Genomic DNA, 25473 nt, shown 5'->3' on the forward strand with positions numbered 1-25473 from the left:
TTTCGATTCCCATCCCTAGTCCTTAGACATGGACTCTCAGTAAGAGGTGCAGCCAAAGAGTACGAAATATGTCATGTCATCTTGTATAGGTTTTGTAATCAGAAAAAGACCATGGAGCAGGCAGGGAGTCCGGAGCTTCCTAAGACAGGTTATCGGTGCCACAAAAGAGTGTTCACTGAGGAACAAGAGGAAAATTTAATTATCTACTTAATGAGGGCAGTGCAAGTTTATTTTGGATTGTGCCCCAAAGAGGTGAGGTGAGCTATTAGGCTACTGAAACACCTGTAGGTTGGTCATCACACATAAAAATAGAATGCAATAAAATAGAAGGTTTTATGGTTATTTATTTTATTTATTTATTTATTTATTTATTTATTTGGCATTTCTATTTTATTAGATAGTGACAGTAGAGATGGACAGGAAGGGGGGAGGGAGGGCAATTTATTTTATTTTTATTCATTTAATTTAAAAAAATCATAATTTGGATTTGTTAGACATAGTAAACATGGTAGGTGGAAAATGATAGACACCTGTAGTCTTAAATTCATAATAAATGTAATTGATAAGACTTGATAGCTGAAAATAAATTATAAGGAAATACAAATAAATACATATGAATACTAGCCTACTTTTTACTGTAACCAATGTAACCACTTTTTTCAGGTACGCAGATTTGCATTCCAGCTGGCGAAAACCTATGGATGCAAGTATCCAGATGCATGGAAGGAGGGGGAAATCGCAGGAAAGGACTGGTTCACCAGCTTTATGAGGAGGCACCCTCGCTTATATCACTACGGCAGCCGCAGGCCACTAGCCTGTCACGTGCCACAAGCTTCAACAGGTTCAGTGTGGTGTTGTGTATAGTTGTGTGTGTAGTCTCAAGGTAACTGAATCATTCAATTACCTTGAGATGCCTATGACCTGGACGAATGAGAGTATGCACAGACATATTGTGTGTGTAGGTTGGTTGAGTGTTACTGTGTAATTCATCCTCTGTATGTGCATGTGTCTTTCTCTCTGTTTCTCTTTCATCCAGGTTCAACGTAGAAAGGTTCTTTGACAATCTGCTGGAGGTCCTGGGGCACTACCCGTTTGAACCCAAAGACATATGGAATACAGATGAGACGGGACTGACCACAGTCCAGACTCCAGAGAGAGAAATTTGGAAATTTATGAAAAAAAAAAAAAATCAGAAAACTTTCATCATAATGACATGCCAGGGTTAAAAGTGGCTAAGGTGATTAATTGATTAATTGTTCAAATGAACAGTATGCTAGGCTAGAATGATTTTGGTCAGTGATGGGCATCCCTAACCACCTACCATTCCTCTTGTCAGGACGGGACAGATGAAGGTCCATCTACCAGCTTCTCTACTGCTGTGAGTGCTGTCTTTGCTGTTTATGAAGGTTTTATTAATCCTACTGGCTCTCCTACCATCCCTGTTTCTCAGTATTCTGGTGCTCGGTTTCAGGAGTGGACAGATAAAAGTCCATTCACATCAGCTTTTGATCCTGCTGCTGTTCGGCCTTTCCCAAAGGCTGAACCCCGAACAACCACCAACAAGGGGAGAAAAAAGAGGAAGACAGCTATACTGACAGATACACCCACTAAACAGGCCTTGGAGGAGGAGAGAGACAAGAGTTGCACCACGCCGTTCAAAGAAGCACGCTACTAAGAAGAAGCAGGCAGCAACTCCCATGGAAAGGGAAAATCCAGAGTGTCTGGTTTGTGGGGAGGAATTTAGTTCTTCAAAGCCTGGAGAATTTTGGGTGCCGTGTGTGAGCTGCCAGGGGTGGGTCCATGAATTATGCACAGAAGGGGGCCCTACTTATACTTGCCATGATTGTTGTCATACAAGTTGTGAGCCTTCTATTCTCAGGAGCTGGATGGAGGCTCTGTTGTCTTGACTGAGTAAGTAGGCAAAGTTAGGGTTAGAGTGGCAAAATTATAATTAATTGGCAAGCTACTGTAATCTAAATTGAGAAAAGGAAAACACGGTTCATAGTTCAAACATAGTTGCCAATACTGACTACTGACTGTCCAGTCAGAAGTCGCTCAGTTAGCTATATTTTACATGAGAGTGGGTTTGTATAGTATTTTTACATCTTCCTTCAGTCAAATTCAGTAGCTATGTGGATGTTAGCAATGTATTTTGCCAATAAGGAATTGATGCAACTGTGCCAACTAGTACATCAGGTAGGTTTTATGTTTTTATACATTGCCTTATCACAACTTTTGTTCAAATTCAATGTCAAACAGCTGCTTTCATGAAATATTCTTGGTTTGCCGTGAAAACAACCTGTTAAATAGTTGGGGTTTTTTTTATTGTGTTACAACTGTGACTCACACTGTTACAAATAAGCCTCACAGGCGCATAAATTGTAACATCAGACAGTGCCAACTTTCGGTTTAATTACTCTCCACCTGTTTTCTCTATTGAAAAACATAAGCCGTTTTATGAAAGCAGAGAAGTGTAGGTACTTTGCCTGAAAAAATTATCCATATAGGTGAAAGAATTGCTGAGTAAAAGAGAGAAATGTGAAAACTGTTACATCCTTAGCGGTGCTCCCCTACATCAACAACCTAATCCGAAAAGCCCTCCCTTTGCAGTTCTCTTCACTCATAGCACAGGGTTAGAGACAACTTTGTTATTGAGGCACTGTTTCAAAACATGATCACAATATTTACCCAAATTAAATTAATAATTTTATTTAATTAATTATTTTATTTAATTAATTTTCATCCTTCTGATATTCTTATCAGATGTATCTGTATTTGTCCCAATATGACTCTCAACTAATTTTCTCCATTTGACAAAAACAGACCAGCTTGTCAAATGCACAAGCTACTGTCTCAGGGTTAACTTAACAAAACTCAATAAAATGATAACTCAGTCTGACCAGAGTTGGTGCCATTCCTTTTCAATACCTGACGGATTACCACACAGAGACAATTTCGTAAGTACTCATTACAGAGGTTCCAACCCAGGTCTAACCACAGTGTACTTAAGAGGGTTTTTTGGTCACATATCTGATCTGTTTCTCCTGTATAACCCATTAAGTTCATGCAGCTCCTATTTCAAACTATAGAAAAATACACAGCTTGATGAAATGTGGTAATATAGTTTGTACTGTTTGTGACTTACCTCAGCATGAACACAGACAATAATCCTGTATCTGTGTAGATGAGAGGTGCACAAAAGCCAGTACAACTGAGTGGATAACACCATTCAAAACCATCTCTTTATTTCAAAAGGGCGTTGTTCTCTGAACCTACACAGAGTCAACATGTCATAACACATAAAATGGCAGGAGTGTGAAAATCTAACATGAAATAAAGCCTGCAGTGTAACGTCCAGACCAGTTATACAAGGAGAGCAGGCTGTCAATCAAATGATTGTTCCAGCACAAATTGAGTTGACACATATTCCCCACAACTTAATCTTTTTCCCACTGTGACTCAGCTTTCACTTAAGGTTTTAGGCAGCAACTCCTCCCTCAGCATACAAACTCTCTGCAATCTCCAGAAAAGTTCAACAGCAAGAAAACCTCATCCACAACTGTACACACACAAATGTCCACATGTCCTCAGCCCACAACAGTAATAATTATAATTGCATTTTTGGAATACTCATGTGGGATGTAGGCAGTAGTAGGCAGTGGGAAGTAGGCATGTGCCATACCATCTGAAATACATGATATGACTTATTATCCTTAATGTTATTGTGTTGACATATTTAAGTGATGATTATTACATGTATAGTATAGTGCACAGCTGCCATTGGCTCAAAGTAAATATAAAATTGCTGCTGGTTCAGCTGTGGAGGAGTTCATTCCAAAAGTTAGTTATTGTCAAGAAAAGCAGACTTCCCATAGAATTGTAAATATTCTTTTATTGAGAATAATGCAGTTTAATGTCTCGTTATACTCTGAAATGAAAGCATAGAACAAATAAACAACTGAAATAAAAAAAGAAAATCATGGAATCAATTTAAAAATCAAAATGAATCCTTTTGACTCATCAAAGTAGCCACTTTTGGCAGATATAACGCCTGAACGCCTGAAATATTCTTCAGAAAGTTCTTCCCAGCTCTGTTGCAGAAGTTCCCATAAATGTGTGGCACTTGTAGGTTGCTTTGCTTTCACTCTTCTGTCCAGTTCATCCCAAACCAGCTCGATGGGGTTTAAGTCTGGAGAGTAAGGTAGTTCTGGTATAGCTTGGACTTATGTTTTGGGTCATTATCTTGCTGTAGGATGAACCCCTGACCAACTAGGTTCATACCAGAGGTTACTGCATGGTGCTGCAGAATGCTGTGGTAGCTGTTTTGGTTCAGGGTGCCTCTCACTCTGTACAAGTCACTGACCCTGGATCCAGCAAAACAGCCCCAGACCACCACACTTCCTCCTCCATGTTTGACAGCTGACGTCACACACTGAGGAACCATTCTTTCGCCTACTCGACGGTGTACAAAATTCCTGTGTGATGAACTGAAGATTTCAAATTTTGATTCATCAGTCCATAACACCTTCCAGTCTTCAGTAGTCCATTGGCAGTGTTTCATGGCCCAGGCAAGCCTCTTTTTCTTATTCTGATGTCTTCTTGCTGCAACTCGACCTGTCAAACCTGCAACTCAAAGTCTTCTCTTCACAGTTGAAACTGAGACTTGCTTACTACGACCACTATTCAGCTGTGCTTGAAGCTGTTGTCCTGTGAGCCGCCTATCACACCGGCTGTTGACTCTCAGAAACTTGTCTTCTGTTAATTTTGTTGTGGCTTTGGGTCTGCCAGACCTCTTCCTGTCAGAGGTTCCCCCAGTTTCTGAGTGCCTTTTGATGGTGAAGAAAACTGTACTCACTGACAGAGGGAACATGATCTTGCGAGATATCATGTAATCTCACAGGATCTGGCAAGATGCAATTTCACATGATCTCATGTGGAAGCAACAGTAAAGAAACTGGAGACTGATGCAGTGCAACACTTTTCTGCAGTAAAACTTTGCAGTGAGACAAACAGAAGCAGGGGTTAAAAGAGTCTGAGTGAGAACATGTTTGAGAAGACGCATCAACACAGGTTGTTTATTCTTCAGCTAGGAGATTTTTTTTTGGAACTTATTTTTTATTTGACACATACATACATACAAACACACTCAACAACACAGGATATGTATATTACATACAGTTACACTTGTTTAAAGGTCTTTTCCTTTCCCTATCCTCCTCTCGTTGACTAGATCTTTGTAATTATCAGTCAGTATTCTTGTACTTAATAAGTCATACTTCCATAGTCCAATCCACATCCACATTCCATTATTCTTTACCATTATTCAACCTTAGTACAAATCCTTTCCAAGTGAGAAAAACAACAATACAAAATATGTGTACTTTACAAGTGAGGGGAAAAAAACAACAATTCAAAAGGAAAGAAAGAAAAAGGAAAGGAAAGCAAATACACTGCTATATTAATAGAATAAAATAAATAAAATAAAATAAAATAAAAATGGAGGTGATTAGAGTTCTGGCATAGCCTGCACTATTAATGACCATCTCTTATCAAACAAGTTTGTTTTCAGCTGTAGTCTTGCTGTGATTTCCTCCATGATAAACACATTTTTTACCCTCTCTCTCCATTGCGTTACGCTTGGAGGCTGCGGTTTCAACCAGGAAGCTGTTATTATCTTTTTTGCTATCAGCAGCAGGATTCTCAGCAAATATTTAGAGCTCTTATCTGTCATATTGTCAGGAACTATACCCAAAATGTAAAGTGCTGGTTCCAGAGGGAACTCAGTACCCAAAATCAGTTTAATCTCCTTTTGAATATTCTTCCAGAAGTCCTGTATTTTTGGGCAATCCCAGAATATATGGGTGAAGTCACCCACCGCTCCACACTTCCTCCAGCATAGATCAGTTATATTGCTGTATTTCGATGTAATGAATGGTGTGTAAAAGTAACGCATCTTCACTTTCCACTCAAATTCCCTCCATGTTGGGCTACTAGTTAGTTTATGTCCCTCTTTAAAGGTTTCCTCCCATTCTTCTTCTCTTATTATGATGTTTGCTTCCAGCTTTTCTTTAATATCCAAGTTGTTATCCTCGGATTCGTGTTGTAATGCTTTACAGATTTTTGATATAACCCCTTTTTTTGACTTGTCCCCTGAGAATGACCAGAACACTTCCTCTAATTTAGATGGTGTCTTACAAATGTTGTCCCATTCCTGGTGTTTCTGTAGATAATCTCTTAGCTGTAGGAATTTATAGAAGTCATGAGCTGGTAAGTTAAATTCCTTTTGAAGTTGTGTGAATGATTTCATTGTTTGTCCCTGAAACATTTGGTCAATATATATTCGTCCTTTGTTGGCCCATTTGTTAAATCCTGAATCCATGATAGACGGTACAAAGTCTGGGTTCTTTGCTATTTTAGTAGCCCTGCTTACAGAATTCGACAATTTCAGGTTCTTTCGTACCAAGTTTTCATTTTTCCCCTGATCCATTCGTTACCCATCTGGAGTCTCCTCCAAGCCCTTTCGTTCAAAAACGGCAGTGATTCTAAAGATACATTATGACATGCATTTTGCTCCATCTCCACCCATATCGACCCTTCTCTTTAGTGATCCACATAATTAAGGCTCTGAGTTGTGCTGTCCAATAGTAATTTCGTAAGTTAGGTAAATTCAACCATCCCTTCTCTTTTTTTGCTGAGAAGCATCTTGTATTTAATTCTCACTTTTTTATTTTGCCATAAGAATTTTGATATGATTTTGTCCAGTTTTTTAAAAAAGCTCCAGAGATCACAATGGGCAACGACTGGAACCAAAAAAAAAACAATCTTGGCAGTATATATATTCTAACTGCTTCTACTCTTCCCAGCAGAGTCAATGGTAAAATGTCCCATCTAGCCAAATCATTCTTTATCTCAGTCATCAGTTTCCCATAGTTAGCTTCAAATAGCTGAGCTGTATCAGGAGTGATAATTATCCCCAGGTATCTAAACCCTCTTTCGGTCCATTTAAAGTGGACCTTTTCTTTAAGTTCCCTTGGACAATTTCCTGAGAGCATCATAGCTATTGATTTGGCTTCATTCGTTTCACCATATTCTTTCAAGTTGGGCTGGTATAGACATGGAGGGCTCACTTACATATGTTAATAAATCGTCCGCAAATAACGATGTTTTGTGTTCTATGCCCCCTTCATCTTTTATTCCTTTTATGTTTTTATTTTGTCTTATTGATTCCGCTAACGGTTCAATACTTATAGCACACAGCTCCTACCTCTTTTGAGGTAGAAAAATTCTGAGCAACAGCCACTGACTCTGATCCGTGATTTGGGATTTTTATAAACAATTTTTACCCAGTTTATAAATGTTGAATGAAAACCAAAAACCTCCAATGTTTGATACAAGAAGTTCCACTTCACACGGTCAAACGCCTTTTGTGCGTCTAAGCTAAGCAGCATTGTAGGTTGGCGATTGTTTTTAGTGCACAATATAAGATTTAATGTTCTCCTGATATTATTAGCTCCTCGTCTCCCCGGGATAAACCCAGTTTGATCTGGTTTGATTAATTTAATTATATGTTGTTGCATTCTCTGTGCTAGTAGGCTTGTTAATATTTTTAAATCATTACAGAGCAAGCTGACAGGTCTATAGCCCTCACATGAAGTCGGGTCTTTGCCCTCCTTATGTAGCACGGAAATTATGGCTTCTGACCAAGTACCTGGAGGGTTTCCTGTTGACAGAGCATAGTTAAAAACCTTCCACAATACTGGTGTAATCTCTTCTGCAAAATATTTATAAAATTCTCCAGGGAAGCCATCTGTACCTGGCGATTTGTTATTTTTAAGGGTTTTTATAGTGTGAGTTATTTCTTGTGGTGAATTTGGTTTTATCATTTCAGATGCTTCCTCTGCCGTTAATGTTGGTAACCGTAGTTTTTTGAAGAATTCTTGCGTTTTGGTCTCAGTGAGATTAGACTCTGAGTCACTGTATAAGTTTTTATGATATTCTGCAAAGGCCTCCGCTATCTCTGTTGGCTTAGCTGTGATTAGATTGGAGCTGGGATGTCTTATTTTTGTAATTATTCTATTTGTTTGAGCTTTTCGCAGTTGAAATGCCAGTAACCTGCTTGCTGTTACCCATCTCATAATATCTTTGCTTTGTAAAACGAAGAGCTCCTTCTGCTTTATATGTTAAGAGTTCATCTAACTCACGCCTAATTTTTTTTAATTCGAGGAGAATGGAACTGTTAGATGTCCTTTTATGTTCTAACTCCAACTCTCTGATTTTGCTTTCTAGTTTTCCTTGCTGTTTCAATCGAGCTTTTTAACAATCTGGATGTTATTTCTATTATTTTCCCTCTTATGACTGCTTTTCCTCCCTCCCACAAAATTGATGGTGAGACCTCGCCATTGTCATTCATTTGAAAATATTCCTTTAAATGATGCTTTAGTTCTTTGATTACCTTTTCATCAGATAGGATCGACACATTGAGTCTCCAGTACCTAAAGAAGGATTCCCTGCCCAGCTCAAGAGATAGTGTGATGGGGGCGTGGTCACTTATAGTTATAGACTCTATACTACAATTCCTGACTTTGTGTATCTGTCGTCATGACACACAGAAAAAGTCTATTCTCGAGTAACTACCATGTGAGTTAGAAAAGAAGGTAAAGTCCTTTCCTTTAGGTTTATTATGTCTCCATGGATCAATAAGGCCTAATTCTTTTATAACATTATTTAGTGCTCTGGACTTTTTTGTATTTGGTCCCTTCTCTGATGGCAACCTGTCTAATTTACCATCCTGTATAGTATTAAAATCCCCCGCCATATTTATCATCCCTTGACCATTACTGGAAATTATATTAGCTATGTTTTTGAAGAATGTTTCATTTTCCTCATTTGGTGCATAGATGTTCAATATTGAAATAGTCATTTCTCCTATTGTGCCAACCACCATGATATATCTTCCCATATCATCTTTAATCACTTTCTCTGCAGAAGGTAGAGATTTATTAATTAGTATGGCCACCCCCCTTTTCTTGCCATATGAAGCATGGAAAACTTGGTTTACCCATTCCCTTCTCAGTTTTTTATGTTCATTCTCACTCAGGTGAGTTTCTTGTATTAGTGCAATTTCACATTGTAGTTTCTTCAACTGACTCAATATTTTCTTCCTCTTAATGGGATGGTTTAAACCATGCACATTATAAGAAACAAGGTTCAACCTATTCATGATACTTTAAGTTGTAGGCCATCAGTTCTGTTGCTCCTATAAATGAAAACAACTGTGCAAAATAGTACACAGCAAAAAAACAAACAAATAATACACATCTCCCTTTGAACTAATATACAACAACAATAAACTCCCAAAAGTCCCATCATCATAGAGATGTGGTGAAGTCTCTGGGGAAATAGCACAATGTGCACCTGCAACTTCTCAGATGTAATTAAGTTGCTACTTACTCAAATTGAGCTCCAGTTTCACTCATTCAACCAATTTTGACATTAATATGTATAGGCAGTACTTAAATCCCATAACTAGCTCTTTTTATAGTCTTTAAGCATTCTATTAGCCAGATATTCAAATTGTCTGTATTATATATACTTCAGGATTGTTTTCACTTTTAGATCCAGACTATTGTCTATTCCTTACCACTGTGAACCTCAGAGTTCACTGAATGAGGCCTTGTAGGTCTGCCTCTGTGATGCGTGGCTGTCTCCTCTTCCCCTTCTGTCCTGCTGCAGCGGTCCAGCTGCCCCGCATCCTCATTCTCTGTAGTTTCTCCCACTCGTCCTCCTCCACATGAATCCCCATGTTCTTCAGCATGGATACAGCCTCCATCAGTGTGGTGAATGTCTTAGTCCCTGTTTCCAGAAACACCTTCAGTTGTGCAGGATATGGAGACTGTGCCTTTATGTTTTTCTCCTTCAATTTTTTTATTACATCCCGCACTTGTTTCCTCTTCTTCTGTATCTCAGTAGTGTAGTCTTGGTTGAAGTAGATGGTCCGTCCCATCTGTTATTTTTTGTTTCCATGCTTGCTTTATGATGCGGTCTTTCACCTGGTGGTCAATGAAGCGGGCGATGATGGCTTGCGGGGGGGCCGCGCTCTCTTTTGGTTTGGCAATTAGCGAGCGGCGCGCTCTTTCTATGCGGATGTCCACGGCCGCGGGGATTTTTAGTGATGAGCGGATGAAGTCAGTCACAAATCCTATAGTGTCGTCTTTCTCAGATCCCTCCAGGATCCCTTGTATCCTTATGTTGTTACGTCTCGACCTTGATTCCAAGTCGTCACATTTTGCAGTTAACATGGCCTCTCAGTGAAGAAGAAAGGCGACTGATCTTTCCAGCTGCACTGCCCTGTCTTCAGTCTCCCCCAACCTTTCTTCCATGTCCACAGTTCGCTGCTCCAGCGAGACAGTTCTCTCCACAAGCTCCTTTATATTATTTTCTAGTCTCACCAGAGCTTTCTTGTTGTCATTTGCCGCTTCTGTGTGTTCTTGTCTTAACTTGCGTAGCTCCGCCAGTATTACCGAGTCCTGTTCCCCGCCGACAGGTCCCTTCTCCGGCATGTCTCCCCTCGCCGAGTTCGTATCTTCAATATTCGCGCTTTCTTGTTAAACCTAGTCTCTATCTTTTTTTGTTGTTGTTGACTTTCGTTGTCAAGTTTCCTTGACTTTGGCCTGCTTTCCGTTGTTAATGATGTTTAAAAGAGCTAGTTTTAATTGGTTTCTTTGAGAGCTAACTTTTTATGCTGTGTTATCCAACATGGCGCCACCAGAAGTCCTAGGAGATGAGATTTGAACTGTCTGTGAACAGCAGTGTGCTGCTGGCTAACATTAGGCTCAAGGGTTAGAGTTCAGTGACACTGTCAGCCCCTCAGCTGCCTTGTCTCCTTGTAGACTGTCTGTCCTCTCTTTATACTGTTCTTGGAATTTGTTGCTAACACCGACTTCATGTATCTGGGTGTTTGCTGCTGTGATCAGCTCTGTTGTAGCTGTGATGTTATGGTCAGTGTGTCTGCTGTGTGCATGACGTGATCATCATACAGAGCATGTATGTGACTATGACGGGCACAGATTTGGACATTTGACACTGACTGGCCAGTAGGGTTGTGCAATTGGATGAATCTATCACCTACCAACAATGGGCTGAATCCATTGCTGGTTGGGTTTTTTTTTTTTTGGCTGATTTTTGGGACAATATTTGTCATTTTATTTCCCTAATGTAATGGTCTACAGAGTGACAGCTGTTACTCTGCTGCTAGGAAAATACTGCACCATTGACTTTAGACAGGGTTTCTGTGGTCAATGGCACAATCGTTTTGTCTAGATAACCATGTACCAAAAATGCTCCTGACTACAGCTCATATTAAAATCAACACACCAAAGGGTGCACAGAACAAAACAGAACAAACAAAACTGCATTGGTAATAATATAGAAATGACAGTTGTGCTGTGCACCACTTTGCGGCAGGCGGAAGAGAGTTTTCAGGTAATCCTGTTCTTGTGAATGCAATATCTTAGGAAGGCCATAATGGAATTTCTTTAAACTCAATACAAATGGTCAATTAGAATTTCTTCAAACTTCTAGATTGGGGTACCATAAGAATGTCTTTAAAAAGGTGCCACGATGCCTACACCACCCTTCTTCCATCATCATTGTATTTTACAGGGAGGCCAAAATACATGCGACTTAAATAATGCAGGAGGTTTTTCAAGTTCCTCTGCTTCTCTACTAGCCATGACTACTGCTGCACTTGACTAGTACAACTAGCACAACTTTTTTTTTCATCAAACAATCTGTGGACCACGTGCGTGCCAAGCCATGGAGAGGGATCCATATTGATCACAGATCAGCGATGATCCATTCAACCACTAATATTAAATCATCATGATTTAATAGTTGTTTTTTTTTCAGTGAATGCGAAAATTTAATGAAAACTTCTTTGACGGCTTGAGATTCCTCTCAAGTCAAGAGGATGGTAATTTTTTTCCTATGAGTAAAAATGATCATTCTGTCTAATATTGCAAGTCACATCACAATTGCAATATCAGTCAAAATAATTGCAGAGTTTTTCAAAATCATTCAGCCCTAGTGTATAGAAAAAGAAATGTAAAAAGGACAACAAGCTGGGGCACTTTCTTTTTTCCAAAGCCACTTACATTATTTTCACATACATCAACATCAGGTGCATTCTGGTTGTCATGCTCAAAAAACTTTGACATGTTGACAGAAGGCTCTGGGGACTGATCCACCCACCACTAGGATTGACAGCCAACACTCACTACAACCTGAGCTACCAGTTAAATATTTAAAACCATGAAAGTGGCCTTAGGCATATTCTGTCTGCACAAACACATTCCTCTGTGGCTTGTTGATGGAAAACGTCTCACTTGAAAATGAATGAAGGGATAATCCAAGAAAAAATGGGAGAAGGTGAAATAGATGAAGAGAAGTGAAAAAATGTTAACTGTATACTTTAACTTGTACATTCCACATGCACTAAGCTTTTTGTAAATCATTTTATGCATGTGAGAGGAAAACATTTACGAAAGTAGTGAAACCCAGGATAGATAGCAATCCCTGCCATGGATGGAGTTTGCAGACAACACCACCATCATAAGTCAAATTTAAACAACAGCAAGAATTCATGTCAGGATGAAACAAACAATTTCCTGGGAATCAACACCACAGAAACAGAGAACCAATAACTATAAATACTAGCAGGTAGTTTAAGTGAGCCAAAAAGTTGCAAACTGCAACTCCTGCACACTATCTAACAGCAGGTCTAGGCAGCTGGGTTGAGCAGGCATGACGAGAGAGATTGGTTAGGGTGGGTAAGAATATCAGGGTATGCAGAGTACGGCAGGTCATGTCTTTGCCATCCTAGGAAAAAAACATATCACTTTGCTGCCGAGCCTCACTGATCCCTGTACGAAAACACAACTTCATGACTTGAGAAAAAGCACTTTAGAAATTTATTCACCGTTAGCTAACCGCTAACTGTAGCTGTTGTTAGCAGACAATGGGACCAGACAGCTGCTGGTAACAGTAGTGTTGTTAGCTAGGTCAGCGAACTCCATGCCAGTGTGAATATTTGCCCTGATTAACAGATAAAAAGCTATTATAACTGCTGTGCTTATACTGTACTCCGTCTCTTTTGTCCATTCAAAAACTGTGACCATTATCCCACAGTAATAAATCATGAATTATTACTGAACAAGACACCTCCTTTTAGTCCTGCCTCTACCTCATCAGGTGCAACAAGTGCTGCATAAACTTCTGTCACTTCATTTAGGGACCATCAATAAACAACTGTTTGAATAAGGCAAAGCCACTTATTTTCGATAGCTTCACACTGACTTACTAAAGTGTAATTTGTAGTTAATCGCAATTAATTGCAAATTAGTCACACATTTTTTATTTGTTCAAAATGTAACTTAAAGGTATATTTTTAAACTGTTTAAAGTGTAATTTAAATGTAACTTTATTAAATAAAACAAATTAACCAAAAACAATGGCAAGTATTGTCCAGAAACTCTCAAAGGCACTGCATTTGGAATAAAACACTAACAACTATGAACTAACAATATGACAAAGCCATCAGTGCATCAGGCACAGATCAGCTTATTGGTCAGTTGTAGGTTCTATGGTGCACTGCAGACTTTAGATTTAAAATTGAACACAGAAACCAGTGGTGTTTTAAGAAAAGGTCACTATTTATATGTATCTGTTTATTTATTTAGTATTATTATTGTTAATAATAGTTCATTTCTTTAATAAAATATTGTCCTCTGAGGATAAAAATCCTCACCTTTATTTAGCTCAGTCTATATAATGATGAAACGGTGCATAATATTCATTTTTTTGTATTAAGGCAGCAGGATCATTTACATCTGTGTCATTCTGACAGTTTACATCAGTGAGGATGTTTTAGAACACAGCAGACAGAAAACTGTACACTGACACACACAGAGGAGATGAAGAAGAGAGACAGAATCTGGACACTTCATCATGACTTACAATAATGCGTATTGTGTCTGTCAGTTTGGTCTTTACAGAGACAGATATTTTAATCTGCTTAATCTGAGTTTAAACCACAGAACTGTACAATAATAAGGATTCATGATCAATAAAGTTTTTATAATGGTCAGCACTTCACACGCACGCTGTCCTCCCTCCTCTCTGCAGCTTGTCTCTCCTCCCTTGCTATTATGATTGATCGGCATGAAGTAATTAAGTACTTAAAAGTACACAAATCGGATTTGGGATTAGGATTATGATTCATGATCATAAAAAGTTTTTATATCAAGTCCACACATCTGTCCATATTCACACACTCTCTCCCTCTCTTTGCTGTGGGTCAGTCTTATTTTTACTTTCACCTGGTTTCAGGTGGAGCTGCAGCTCGATCAGCATTCGCTCAGCTCCCTCACAGTAGTGTTAAAAGGAATCGGGGTGAACATGTTATTATTGCATCTTGTTGCAACTTTGATAGCCCCAGTAATTAATTTATTTTACACAAGCTTTTGAACAGAAAACAACTACAGTTTTTAACAGCTTCAATGTCATTTGACCCAGTGACTCCAAATCAATACTGAATTGTATTACTACATTGGGCAAATAGGATACACCTCTTTTTTACTTCATTTTAGTGCCTCTATCTTATATTAACAGGGAAAATGCATTATTTTATTTCAATATCATGTTCTATACCCCTTTTCTCTCTAGTTTCTTTGTCTACCCTCAATTTGCTAAGAAAGAAGATATTTTTTGTCACATATGTGCTGAAACTGTATACTGTGTATGCCCCAAACATCCAGCCTTTGCCTCCTTGTCTCAGAAAAAAGGAAAAAAAATCCAGGGAAAACCCTGACTGCACACATTGAATTATGTAGGTCCCTATAAACAAACCCAACAGGTCCTAAGACATAAATGTTTTAATGCAAGTTAGACAGTGTGCTGAAGTTCACAGTGTGGTGTTTTAGAGAAAATATGTTTATCAAGGTATATGCCATATATCATGACATAGCCCCTAGGTTCTCAAACTGGTTGTATGCTCCCTCCCTCTAGTGGTACATAAGAGAATGTAAGAAATAATTTTTTTTAAAGTGAAATAAACTAATTTAAAAACAAATAATGCTATAAACATAGTAATGAAAATGAATACAACATCAGATCACTGAAATGTTTCAATATCAGCCTGTTTATCAGCCTTACTTTAAGACCGACCTCAATATTTTCTGAGGTGGTGCCTAGTATAATAAGTTTGAGAATCCCTGGCATAGCCTTTAACTATACAGACACAGTCACATGCAGCTGCAAACATGCTTCATGAAGAGATTTGGAGTCATGCTTTTTTTTCAATGTGATAAGTGCAGTTCTCTGCAAAAATACACAATGATAATGATCGATCAATCAGCTGTGTAGTTCCCAGTCAGTCCCTCAGCTATGAAGCAGCATTAGCATTAAGTAAGGTTAATATTAACCTTCTAGGTAAGAATACAATAACTGTAATAAAACCACGAGTAACTATGATTTTATTAAGCACTGCAATGATATTTCAAGACCCCTAATTCTTGTTAATGTCAGAATTTCAAACTATTAAATTACAGAGATCATGGAATTCCTTTCTCTCTTACAATTTCATCATACATTAAATTATGAATTTACTGAAATTCGGCGTTAAACAACTGAATTATTAAAGACCATAGTATTGATAAGCTCAGATGTTCAAGTTTTGATGCAAGTTATTATCACACTGCTGCAGCACTTCTCTCTGTGTCAATGATGCTCCTCCATACGCACACATACAGTACACACACAGCGAGGTCAGTGTGTTTTTCTTATCCTGTCTGTGTCTGATCTCTTGACTGTCATCAGGTTTTATAAGGTCGCCCAAAAAGAAAACATTTTCCACATACAAATTCACCTGCGATTCAGTTCAGTTTCTGTCAGACCTTCTCAGAGCAGCACAAACAGGTGAGGGAGGGCACATTGATCACTAACCAGTTTGATTATCGAGTTTGATAATTATACCAGGATCAACGGACTCAAATCTCACGAGAGCTGCAAATCAACAGTTCCCTTCTAGACACGACCGAGAAAGGTGTGTGGCTCCAAAAACAGAAAATCGTGTCATGGTGCCAATGTCTGTAATGTGGCAAGCCGACATAACTGTAGCAACACCTGCGAGCTAGTTGAGATAGTCAACTCGAGCATCAGCTGTAGTACATACCAAATGCACCCTTCCAATCTGGCTGTCTATTTAAACTGCTAAAACTTCCCATCTCTCCCTCTGCCTGTCAAAGAGTTGCTGCCCTGCAACAGTGTCACTGCCTGCTCATTCAGCCTCACCACTACCCCACTGACCTGCAGGCTCCCACTGGGGGTCCAAGATATGTGTCCTTCACTCCCTATATCTCTATGTAAATACACTCTGCAAGGAGTGATGAGGTCGGAGCTTTGATGCCAAACTCTACCTATGTTCTGCTGCTGCAATAAACATTCTTAAATGTTAGTTGTCTGACTGAAGTAAAGCACTGTATCACTGAGCCACAGAGAGTCTGCTGAAACACTGTTCATTGACCTGCAGTGATGGAAAAAGCACTCAGGTCCTTTACTTCAGTAAAAACATTAATACCACAATGTAAAAATACCAAATTACAATTTAAAAATCTTGCCTGTAATTGTTTCCTTTTTTGAAAAATGACATTTTTTATTGGTTTTGTTGTACTTTAATGGCACTCTTATTGGCATTTTTTTATATAAATAAAAATACAGACCTGCAACACAATACCCTGTAAGTGATCTGGGGGCGTCCTGCTCCAGAAGGAAAATGTCGGGATTTAAACATGTTAACAAAGCATTCTGTTGACTGTTTCAGTTAAAAGAGTGACCTACATCTTCTGTTTGTGGGTTCTGCAGACATTACTACCTTTATTTTTATTTTTGTACTTCATTAAAGAGTACTAAGCAAGGTACTACAGTAAAAATAAAGTTACTTTACTTAGTACTTTTACTTTAGCAATTCATAGTTGTTCATTTAAGAAACCTTAAATGTCTTATTTTCTCATTCATACACTACCGGTCAAAAGTTTTATAACACCACAATTTTTCCAGTTTTTTATTGAAATTCAAGCAGTTCAGGTCCAATGAATAGCTTAAAATGGTACAAAGGTAAGTGGTGAACTGCCAGAGGTTAAAAAAAAGTAAGGCTACCCAAAACTGAAAAATAATGTACATTTCAGAATTATATAAAAAGGCCTTTTTCAGGGAACAAGAAATGGGTTAACACCTTAAAGGTGTTCTGCAGCAATGGAGGTTGATCAAGCCTCGAAAGTTGGTGCTACCAGTTCTTCTTTTCTTGATTCCTTACAACCCCCTCTGTCTGCATAAAAGTAGTGCTGGAACACACTATGGTACCATACCCTCATGAGCATTATTTGAACAGTATTGTACTGCAGAAAGTAGTGTGTTGCTATAAAAATGGCAAGAAAAGGCAATTAACAATGGAAGACAGACAGACCATCATAACACTCAAAAATGTAGGTCTTTCCTACAGAGAAAAAGCGAAGAAAGTCAAGGTGTCAATAAGTACAGTTTCCATCAAAAGGCACATTTAGAAACTGAGGGAACCTCTGACAGGAAGAGGTCTGGCAGACCCAAAGCCACAACAGAATAAGAAGACAAGTTTCTGAGTCAACAGCCGGTGTGATAGGCGGCTCACAGGACAACAGCTTCAAGCACAGCTGAATACTGGTCATAGTAAGCAAGTCTTAATTTCAACTGTGAAGAGAAGACTTTGAGTTGCAGGTTTGACAGGTCGAGTTGCAGCAAGAAGACGTCAGAATAAGAAAAAGAGGCTTGCCTGGGCCATGAAACACTGCCAATGGACTACTCAAGACTGGAAGGTGTTATGGACTGATGAATCAAAATTTGAAATCTTCAGTTCATCACACAGGAATTTTGTACACCGTCGAGTAGGCGAAAGGATGGTTCCTCAGTGTGTGACGTCAGCTGTCAAACATGGAGGAGGAAGTGTGGTGGTCTGGGGCTGTTTTGCTGGATCCAGGGTCAGTGACTTGTACAGAGTGAGAGGCACCCTGAACCAAAACAGCTACCACAGCATTCTGCAGCGCCATGCAGTAACCTCTGGTATGAACCTAGTTGGTCAGGGGTTCATCCTACAGCAAGATAATGACCCAAAACCTAAGTCCAAGCTATACCAGAACTACCTTACTCTCCAGACTTAAACCCCATCGAGCTGGTTTGGGATGAACTGGACAGAAGAGTGAAAGCAAAGCAACCTACAAGTGCCACACATTTATAGGAACTTCTGCAACAGAGCTGGGAAGAACTTTCTGAAGAATATTTCATTTCCATTGTAGAAAAAATGCCCAGAGTGTGTTCAGCTGTTATATCTGCCAAAAGTGGCTACTTTGATAAGTCAAAAGTTTAAAATACATTTTGGTTTATAAATTGATTCCATGATTTATTTTTAAACTTCAATTGTTAATTTGTTCTACGCTTTCATTTCAGAGTACAATGAGACACTAAACTGCATAATTCTCAATAAAAAACTGGAAGAATTGGGGTGTTCTAAAACTTTTGACTGGTAGTGTATATTACCATTGCTCTTAAATAAAGCAAGAGTAATGAAATAGAAAAAAATGCAGAACATACAATATTTCTTATTAGATTAATCACCAAAATAATGGATAGATTACTTGATTACTAAAAGTGATAGCTGCAGCCCTAGTGTAAAAGCATTATTGAAATAGTTTAAACATTTATGTGATATATAATTACAGCACACAAACATACAGGGAAGTCTGCAAGAAGTCAGATAACAAACTGTTGCATATGGAGTTCCTGTTACAAAGTACCATCCTGAAACATGTCATTCCTTAAAGTCACAGTGGAATTTATCAGTCACAGTTTATCTGGTCACTGTGTTAACACTGTAGGAGACAATGAAAAATATGGAGGGTGAAGATGGAAGCAGAGTTTAGGCTGACTCACCCTTCCCTCTGTGCTGGCAGGCCTGGCATGGCGGTTGAACACATGTGCTGGGTCTTTGTGATAAACCTTGAGACAGCAGTGGGATGTAATGTTTCTAGGAGCAAAGGGAACACACACCGTGACAGTTTGATGTACAGTGTGTGTGAAGTCCTAAAGTGCTATGCAGAATCACTGTTCACATATGTAAAATAATGATTCAAGCTTTAGATTCAGTTTGTCTTCAGTTGTGTTGAAATCAGTGAGTGATCAGAAGGAGGGTGGGTGGATGATATGTTCTTTATAAAAGGAGCAGACTAGTAGTTAAATCTGTTCAGATCTTATAGCTATGCAGCATCTAATAAAATGTAAGAAAAGCTCACTGTAATCAGATTTAAAATGATAGATGTTATTGTTGTAAATTCTAATCTTGAGGGTTTTACATTGTCAATTCTTGTTTTTTTATGTTTAAAAATCCATTTGGTAATATTTTACTGGCTCTATGTTTAATATCGGTGATGTTTACATCTGCGCAAGATCTTCATCACATTAGAAAATGAATAAAGTAAATGTGAAGGGCTTGCCATTAACTTTTTGAGGCACTTGTACTTTAGACAGAAAAATCTACCTGCACAGAAGTTATTTACCCCAGAAACCCCAGAAAGTACATTTACCTTTTTTGCAAAGCCAGATGAGCAAACAGCTGAAAGCATTCAGTGTCAGCACGTGATGATTCAATATATGAATTTTACTGAAAGATCTATATGTAGCAACTAGTGCTGTCAGTCGATTAAAATGTTTAATCACATGGCTGTCTGTAGTTAATTGCGATTAATCCCAAATTAATTACACTTTTTTTGTTCAAAATGTTGCTTAAAGGGATAGTTTTCAAGTATTTAAAATGTAATTCAAAAGTAACTTTATTAAATTACATACATTAAGCAAAAACAGTAACAAATATTATCCAGAAACCCTCAAAGCCAACATGACAAACCTAAGTCCATCAGGTACAGGTCAGTATATTGACCTGCTCAATTTAACATTTAACATAAAAAAAAAGTCAACTGAAGCTTCTATGGAACTGCAGGCTTCAGATTTAAAATTCCACCACACCACAGAATCAGAATTAATTAAGGAAAAGGTCGCTATTTATATGCATTTATTTATTTATTTATTTAGTATCATTATTGTTAATAATAGTTCCAATAGTTTAATTTAATAGTTTAATAAAATATTGTCCTCCGAAGGCAAAAATCCTCACCTTTATTCAGCTGTCTACATAATGAAATGATGCACAATATTCATGTTTTAAATGCATTAAAAGGAATTTGCATTAATGCGTTATTAATGCGTTAACTTTGACTATGACAATAATTTGTTGCTACTAGGGCTGTCAATTAGATTGTATAATATTAAAAGAGGAAATGCAGAGTGATTGAACATTGTTTAGGATGTCTGCAGTCTCAGTGTTGTGTAATAAGCCACTAAAATGTGTATTTATAAACTTATTTATGAGTGATGACTCTTTCTTTGCTTAAATTGTGAAGAAGTTTGGAAAGTCTGTTCCAGTATGACCTCTATATATTAATCATTGAACATCTTTCTCTAATAATGTTGATTGAGATATCTCCACAGTGATGATTTACAGAAATATGTGATGAATTGTTGGTATGGGTGCTATAAATAACCATAGCCATGTGTAACAGTTGCATGTAATGACAGCTGTTCTGATGCTGTGGGAGAACCTCCGAACTGACTTTTTTATTTTTTTTTATTTTTCAATCATTCAGTCGATGGAATAATCAGTAGAATATTTGATTTTACTAATAATCGACAGCTTTACCCACACCTGTTGTGGTGGGTAAAGTTTATTAGTTAGATTGCTTGGTGGATTTTTTTGAGGTGAGATGCACCTCACTGTCTTATTTTATGCTATTTTACACGTTTTTTTGACTGCTGCCTCTGACTGATGCCTGCTTGTTCCCAACCAGTCAGCTGTGTAGTTCCCAGTTAGTCAGTCAATCAGTTGACTAATTTTGGTTATGTCACAATCAGGGGCAAAATAATCATGGTTATCAGACGTGGTGGAAAGAATACGGAAAATCTGTATTCAAGTACAAATGCTGTTACATTGCTAAAATACACTGCCTGGCCAAAAAAGCCACCCTTTGGATTTAACTAAGCAAATAGGTAAGAACCTTCCACTGGATAATTACTGCAATTATTAATGTGCTTCAGCTGGGAACAAATTATTGAACCCTAACTGATGCAGAGAGTCAGAAGACAAGATGTTACTCTGTTTCAGAAGGCTCAAATTATTGGCCTGCATCAAGCGAAGAAAACAACTAAGGGATTGACGAAAGTACTAAAACTGGGTTAAGAACTGTCTAACACATTATTAAAACCTGGAAGGATAGTGGTGAACCATCATCTTCAGAAAAAATCATCATCTGAGATCACTTTAATATTGAACAGTGAAATCAAATCATAAATAATCAACAGTAGAACTCACAGCTATGTTTAATAGTGAAAGTAAGAACATTTCCACACACAATGTGAAGAGATCTTGAGGGATTGGGACTAAACAGCTGTGCAGCCTTAAGAAAACCACTTATCAGTGAGGATAATCAGAAAAAAAGGTTTCAGTTTGCTTTGGAGCATAAAGATTGGACTGTGGATCAATGGAAAAAGGTCCTGTGATCTGAGTCCAGATTTACCCTGTTCCAGAGTGATGGGGGCATCAGGGTAAGAAGAGAGGTGGATGCAGTGACGCTCCCATCATGCCTTGTACCTACTCTACAAGCCTGTGGGGGCAGTGTTATGATCTGTGGTTGCTTCAGTTGCTCAGGTCAAGGTTCAGAAACGTTATGTGTCCAAAAAATTATGTCAGCTCACTACCTGAATATACTGAATGATCAGGTTTTTACATCAATGGACTTTTCCAGTGTGTGACGGAAAAACTACTCAGAGTATTAGTTACTTTTAACCGTTGATGTCACAGTTACTTCTCCCAAAAAGGGCTGCAAATTTTGTGCATTTTCTTTAACCAATTGTCAAAAATGCTAACGATCGATAAATCAATAATAATTTATTTTAATATACTAAACATGTTTTTTTTCCTTATTTTCATTTTTTTTTTCTCCAGCAAATGGCTCTGCCAGATAATCACTGGCCCGCTTACGATCAGATCCTTACTGGCTACAAAATTGCAGATGAAAGATGTGGACATTATTTGAATTGTTCTCAGTATTTAATTATGATTTTAAAAGTAACTAAGTAGATTACAGCTTGTAATCCATACTTAGATATTCAAAAAAGTAAGACTTGAAAATTTACTCATAAAAGTACAAGTACCACAAAAAACTACTTAATTACAGGAATCGGAGTATTTGTGATTGGTTACTTCCACCCCTGGCTATCAGTATTATCATGTTATTGTTAAAATGTGCTGAAAATGTCCAAGAAGTAGCCTCCTGATATGCACAATGAAATCTCTTCAACAAGTTATTTATTGATAAGCTCTCGACAATTTGAAATGACATCATGTCATTTGTGATGTTTTCACTGACTCTGGCAAACCAGCATTGCTGCTGCGCCTGCGTATGGAAGACTGTTGCCTACTTCGCTTGATGCTGGATATTGTTTTTGTTTTTAAAACACAGAGATCAAACATGGTTTTAATGATAATTAAAAATTAAAACACTGATACTAACCATCTGGAATTTTATCATAAAATTGATAATCATTTCATCCTTTCCTCACAACATTTGTCTGTGTCAAAACAAAGACATGAAATGGAGTCAATACTTTATTGCACTTTATTGCTGAAGACTTATTTAGACTTAAACTTATTTATTTATTAAACATTTACTGTTTAATTGGCCACATGTGGAAAATAGTGCTCAAACCTCTCTTTTGTCTGCCGGTGTTCAGCAAATACAGCACCCTCCTTAAAATTCTTAAATCTGATTCTTGTTTGGCTTGTGTTTGTTTTTGTTTTTTTGCTATACTTATGTTTCTCTTTGCAGGTAATATTTGATTGTTGTTGTTTATAATTAATACAATTTCTGATCATTTTATAAAGCAAAACTAAATCAAACACCATTATATAATAATCTGATCTGTTAAAAGCAATTTTTAAAAAGTGGATTTTTTGAAAAAAAAAAAAGAAGCCATTTCAAAACCTAGCAGCCCTGACAGCAAAGGCTCTGTCACCTTTTTGCTCCAGTCTAGAGCTTAGAACAACAAGAAGAGAAGTATCTGAGGATCTCAGGGAGCAACAGGGGAACATAAGGCACAAAAAGGTCAGACATAATTTGGGGAGGGGGCCCTCAGGGCCTAAAAGTAATCAGTAAGATTTTATAATCAATTCTGACAACAAGCTGATAAAACTAAGTCAGTCATGACCTCAAGAGGAGCACTTTCTGTGCTTTTACCTAAGACCAGATTAAAACTGTTAAGCTCAGTGCAGTCAAGTGATGGCTTCACAGTGGCTGAACAAGAGCAGTTTTTTTTTTTAATCAGAAATGGGACCTTTTTAAAGAAGGATGACATCTTCTAAGGGAAGAAATTTATTTATTTATCTCTATGCAGCAGTTTTTTCCTAAAGTGGTGAAGATGTTTTCTTAATGTCTTAAGTTCTCTTAAGTTGAAATGCATTGAGCTCTCAGGGCCAGGCCCTCACCTGATGTCCTCCAGGTCGTAGTAGACATTGCGGCTAGTGTCTTTGATGTAGATAGCCATACTGGGAGACTGTAGCATCTTCATGGTGAGCTGATGGGGGAAGGCAGTGACAAACAGAGCCTGCAGAGTGTCCTGACTGCTGATCTCAGCAGGCATCCTGACCTGTTTTGTCTCGTCCCCATACTGCAGATACAGCACACCTGACACAGCACACACAGGCAGGGATAATGTTATCATTTGTTAAGTAACAACTTCATACACCACAATAACCCACAGAGTTGAGACAACACGTCTCTGCAGTGTAAATGAAAACTTAACCATTGTAACCTTCATAGAGGGTTCCTTGTTACAGGGTCTTTAGTTAGTAAACAATGTGGTAAGTAAATAAGGAAAATGACAATTATGTCCACACACCCTTAAGAGTTTTGAGGAGAAGTCTGTTAAAGGGCTAGTTTAGAGTATTTGATGTGGGGTTGTATGAAGTACTTATTGAGAGTCAGTGTTAAAAGTATAAATTGGTGATAAATATTAAAACTGAATATTGGAAATGCTTTCAGTATTGTTTTTTCGTAGTATCAATACCATGGTACCAGCTGACTTTCTCACTCTCTCTTCTCATCGACAGTGAGTTGACACACACCGCTGCAGTGCCCACATAGTCCCTCCACTTACTTGCTGTGCTGTCTGCTTCTCGTCACCTATCTCATTTGCTGTATCTGTTGTCATTTTACACCCTTATTATATTTATCTTTTTTTAAAAATCAAAGATTTTTTTTTATGCCCTCAGTGTTGTGTCAGTTTTTCCCTGTGGCATTGAAAATGGTACTGAACATTGATATTTTTCAAGGTATTGTATTGAAATCAGAAATTCCAGTATCCTGACAACACTAGTTAGTGTATTACTATAATTTGGAGAAGCAGAGAGGGGCACCAGCACAGAAGCTAAGCAATGAACTTTTATGGACAGGATCAGCAGCAAAATGCATTTTGGCCACTTAAAATAAGGTCCACTGAAAGAAAAAAATCTGTTTAAGTGTATGCTCTACTAATATTTTCACCACTTTACTTTGCTGTCAGACAGCCTTTTACGACATATAAGCCAGATATCGCTGTCTCCAAACCAATCAATTTCAATTATGTTACACTGGATGTCTCTAGCCAGACAGCTCTATATAAGCTGTTGGTGTTGTTGAGTGGTGAGTGTTGGAAGAACCCGAGCTCATATTAAACATTGTTTTCGGGCACACTGGTGTCATCTCTTCTTTCAGTATCTCACAATAATTATCATTGTTTCAAACGTGTACAAAATTTGCAACCCTAAAAGGAAGTCAAGTCTACTAACAGACAGGTGGCACATTTTGAAACATGAAACTTTGTTGTGTTTTCCTTTAATCTGTCACCTGTAGAATTTCATCACAAAACAGAATTCTGGTTTATAACAGCACAATAAAATCTGATTTAATGCAATGAAGAGGTGAAATCATCACTTGGTGTATAAACATGTCATATACCACAGCTTTAAGGTGTCAGAAAAGCATGAAAATACACCTAGAAAATCCTTGAAGAGTGCTTGAATTTGGCTTTGAAAAAGATGCACAAACTATAAAATTCTGATTTTAGTTGACATGTCCAAATCATATTTGAGGACCTCAGAGCAGAAGAAGTCTTGGAGACCCACTGTGATTTTTGGCACCCCCGCTAAGGGGGGCCCAGACCCCACATTGGGAACCAATGCTCTAGAGGATATCCATGCCATATGTGTTGTCAAAAATAGCAAGTAGGTATAGTCCTTTCATACAT

The 25473-nt window shown here is 38.0% G+C and overlaps 1 protein-coding gene across 1 annotated transcript in view; it reads right to left on the minus strand.

Annotated features, from left to right (window-relative positions):
• Positions 1–25473, minus strand: part of LOC146318490 (sickle tail protein-like) — a 93035-nt gene that overhangs the window by 61717 nt on the left and 5845 nt on the right. The window contains exons 3-4 of the mRNA XM_084733228.1: positions 23675–23873; positions 19015–19108 (exon numbers count right to left, since the gene is read on the minus strand). Of these exons, the coding sequence (XP_084589354.1) occupies positions 19015–19108; positions 23675–23873 (293 nt within the window). The remainder of the gene's footprint in view (positions 1–19014; positions 19109–23674; positions 23874–25473) is intronic.

This window comes from Lutjanus erythropterus, chromosome 12 (genome assembly GCF_056507025.1).
Source record: "Lutjanus erythropterus isolate fLutEry1 chromosome 12, fLutEry1.hap2, whole genome shotgun sequence".
In the NCBI taxonomy this organism is placed as follows: Eukaryota; Metazoa; Chordata; class Actinopteri; order Lutjaniformes; family Lutjanidae; genus Lutjanus; species Lutjanus erythropterus.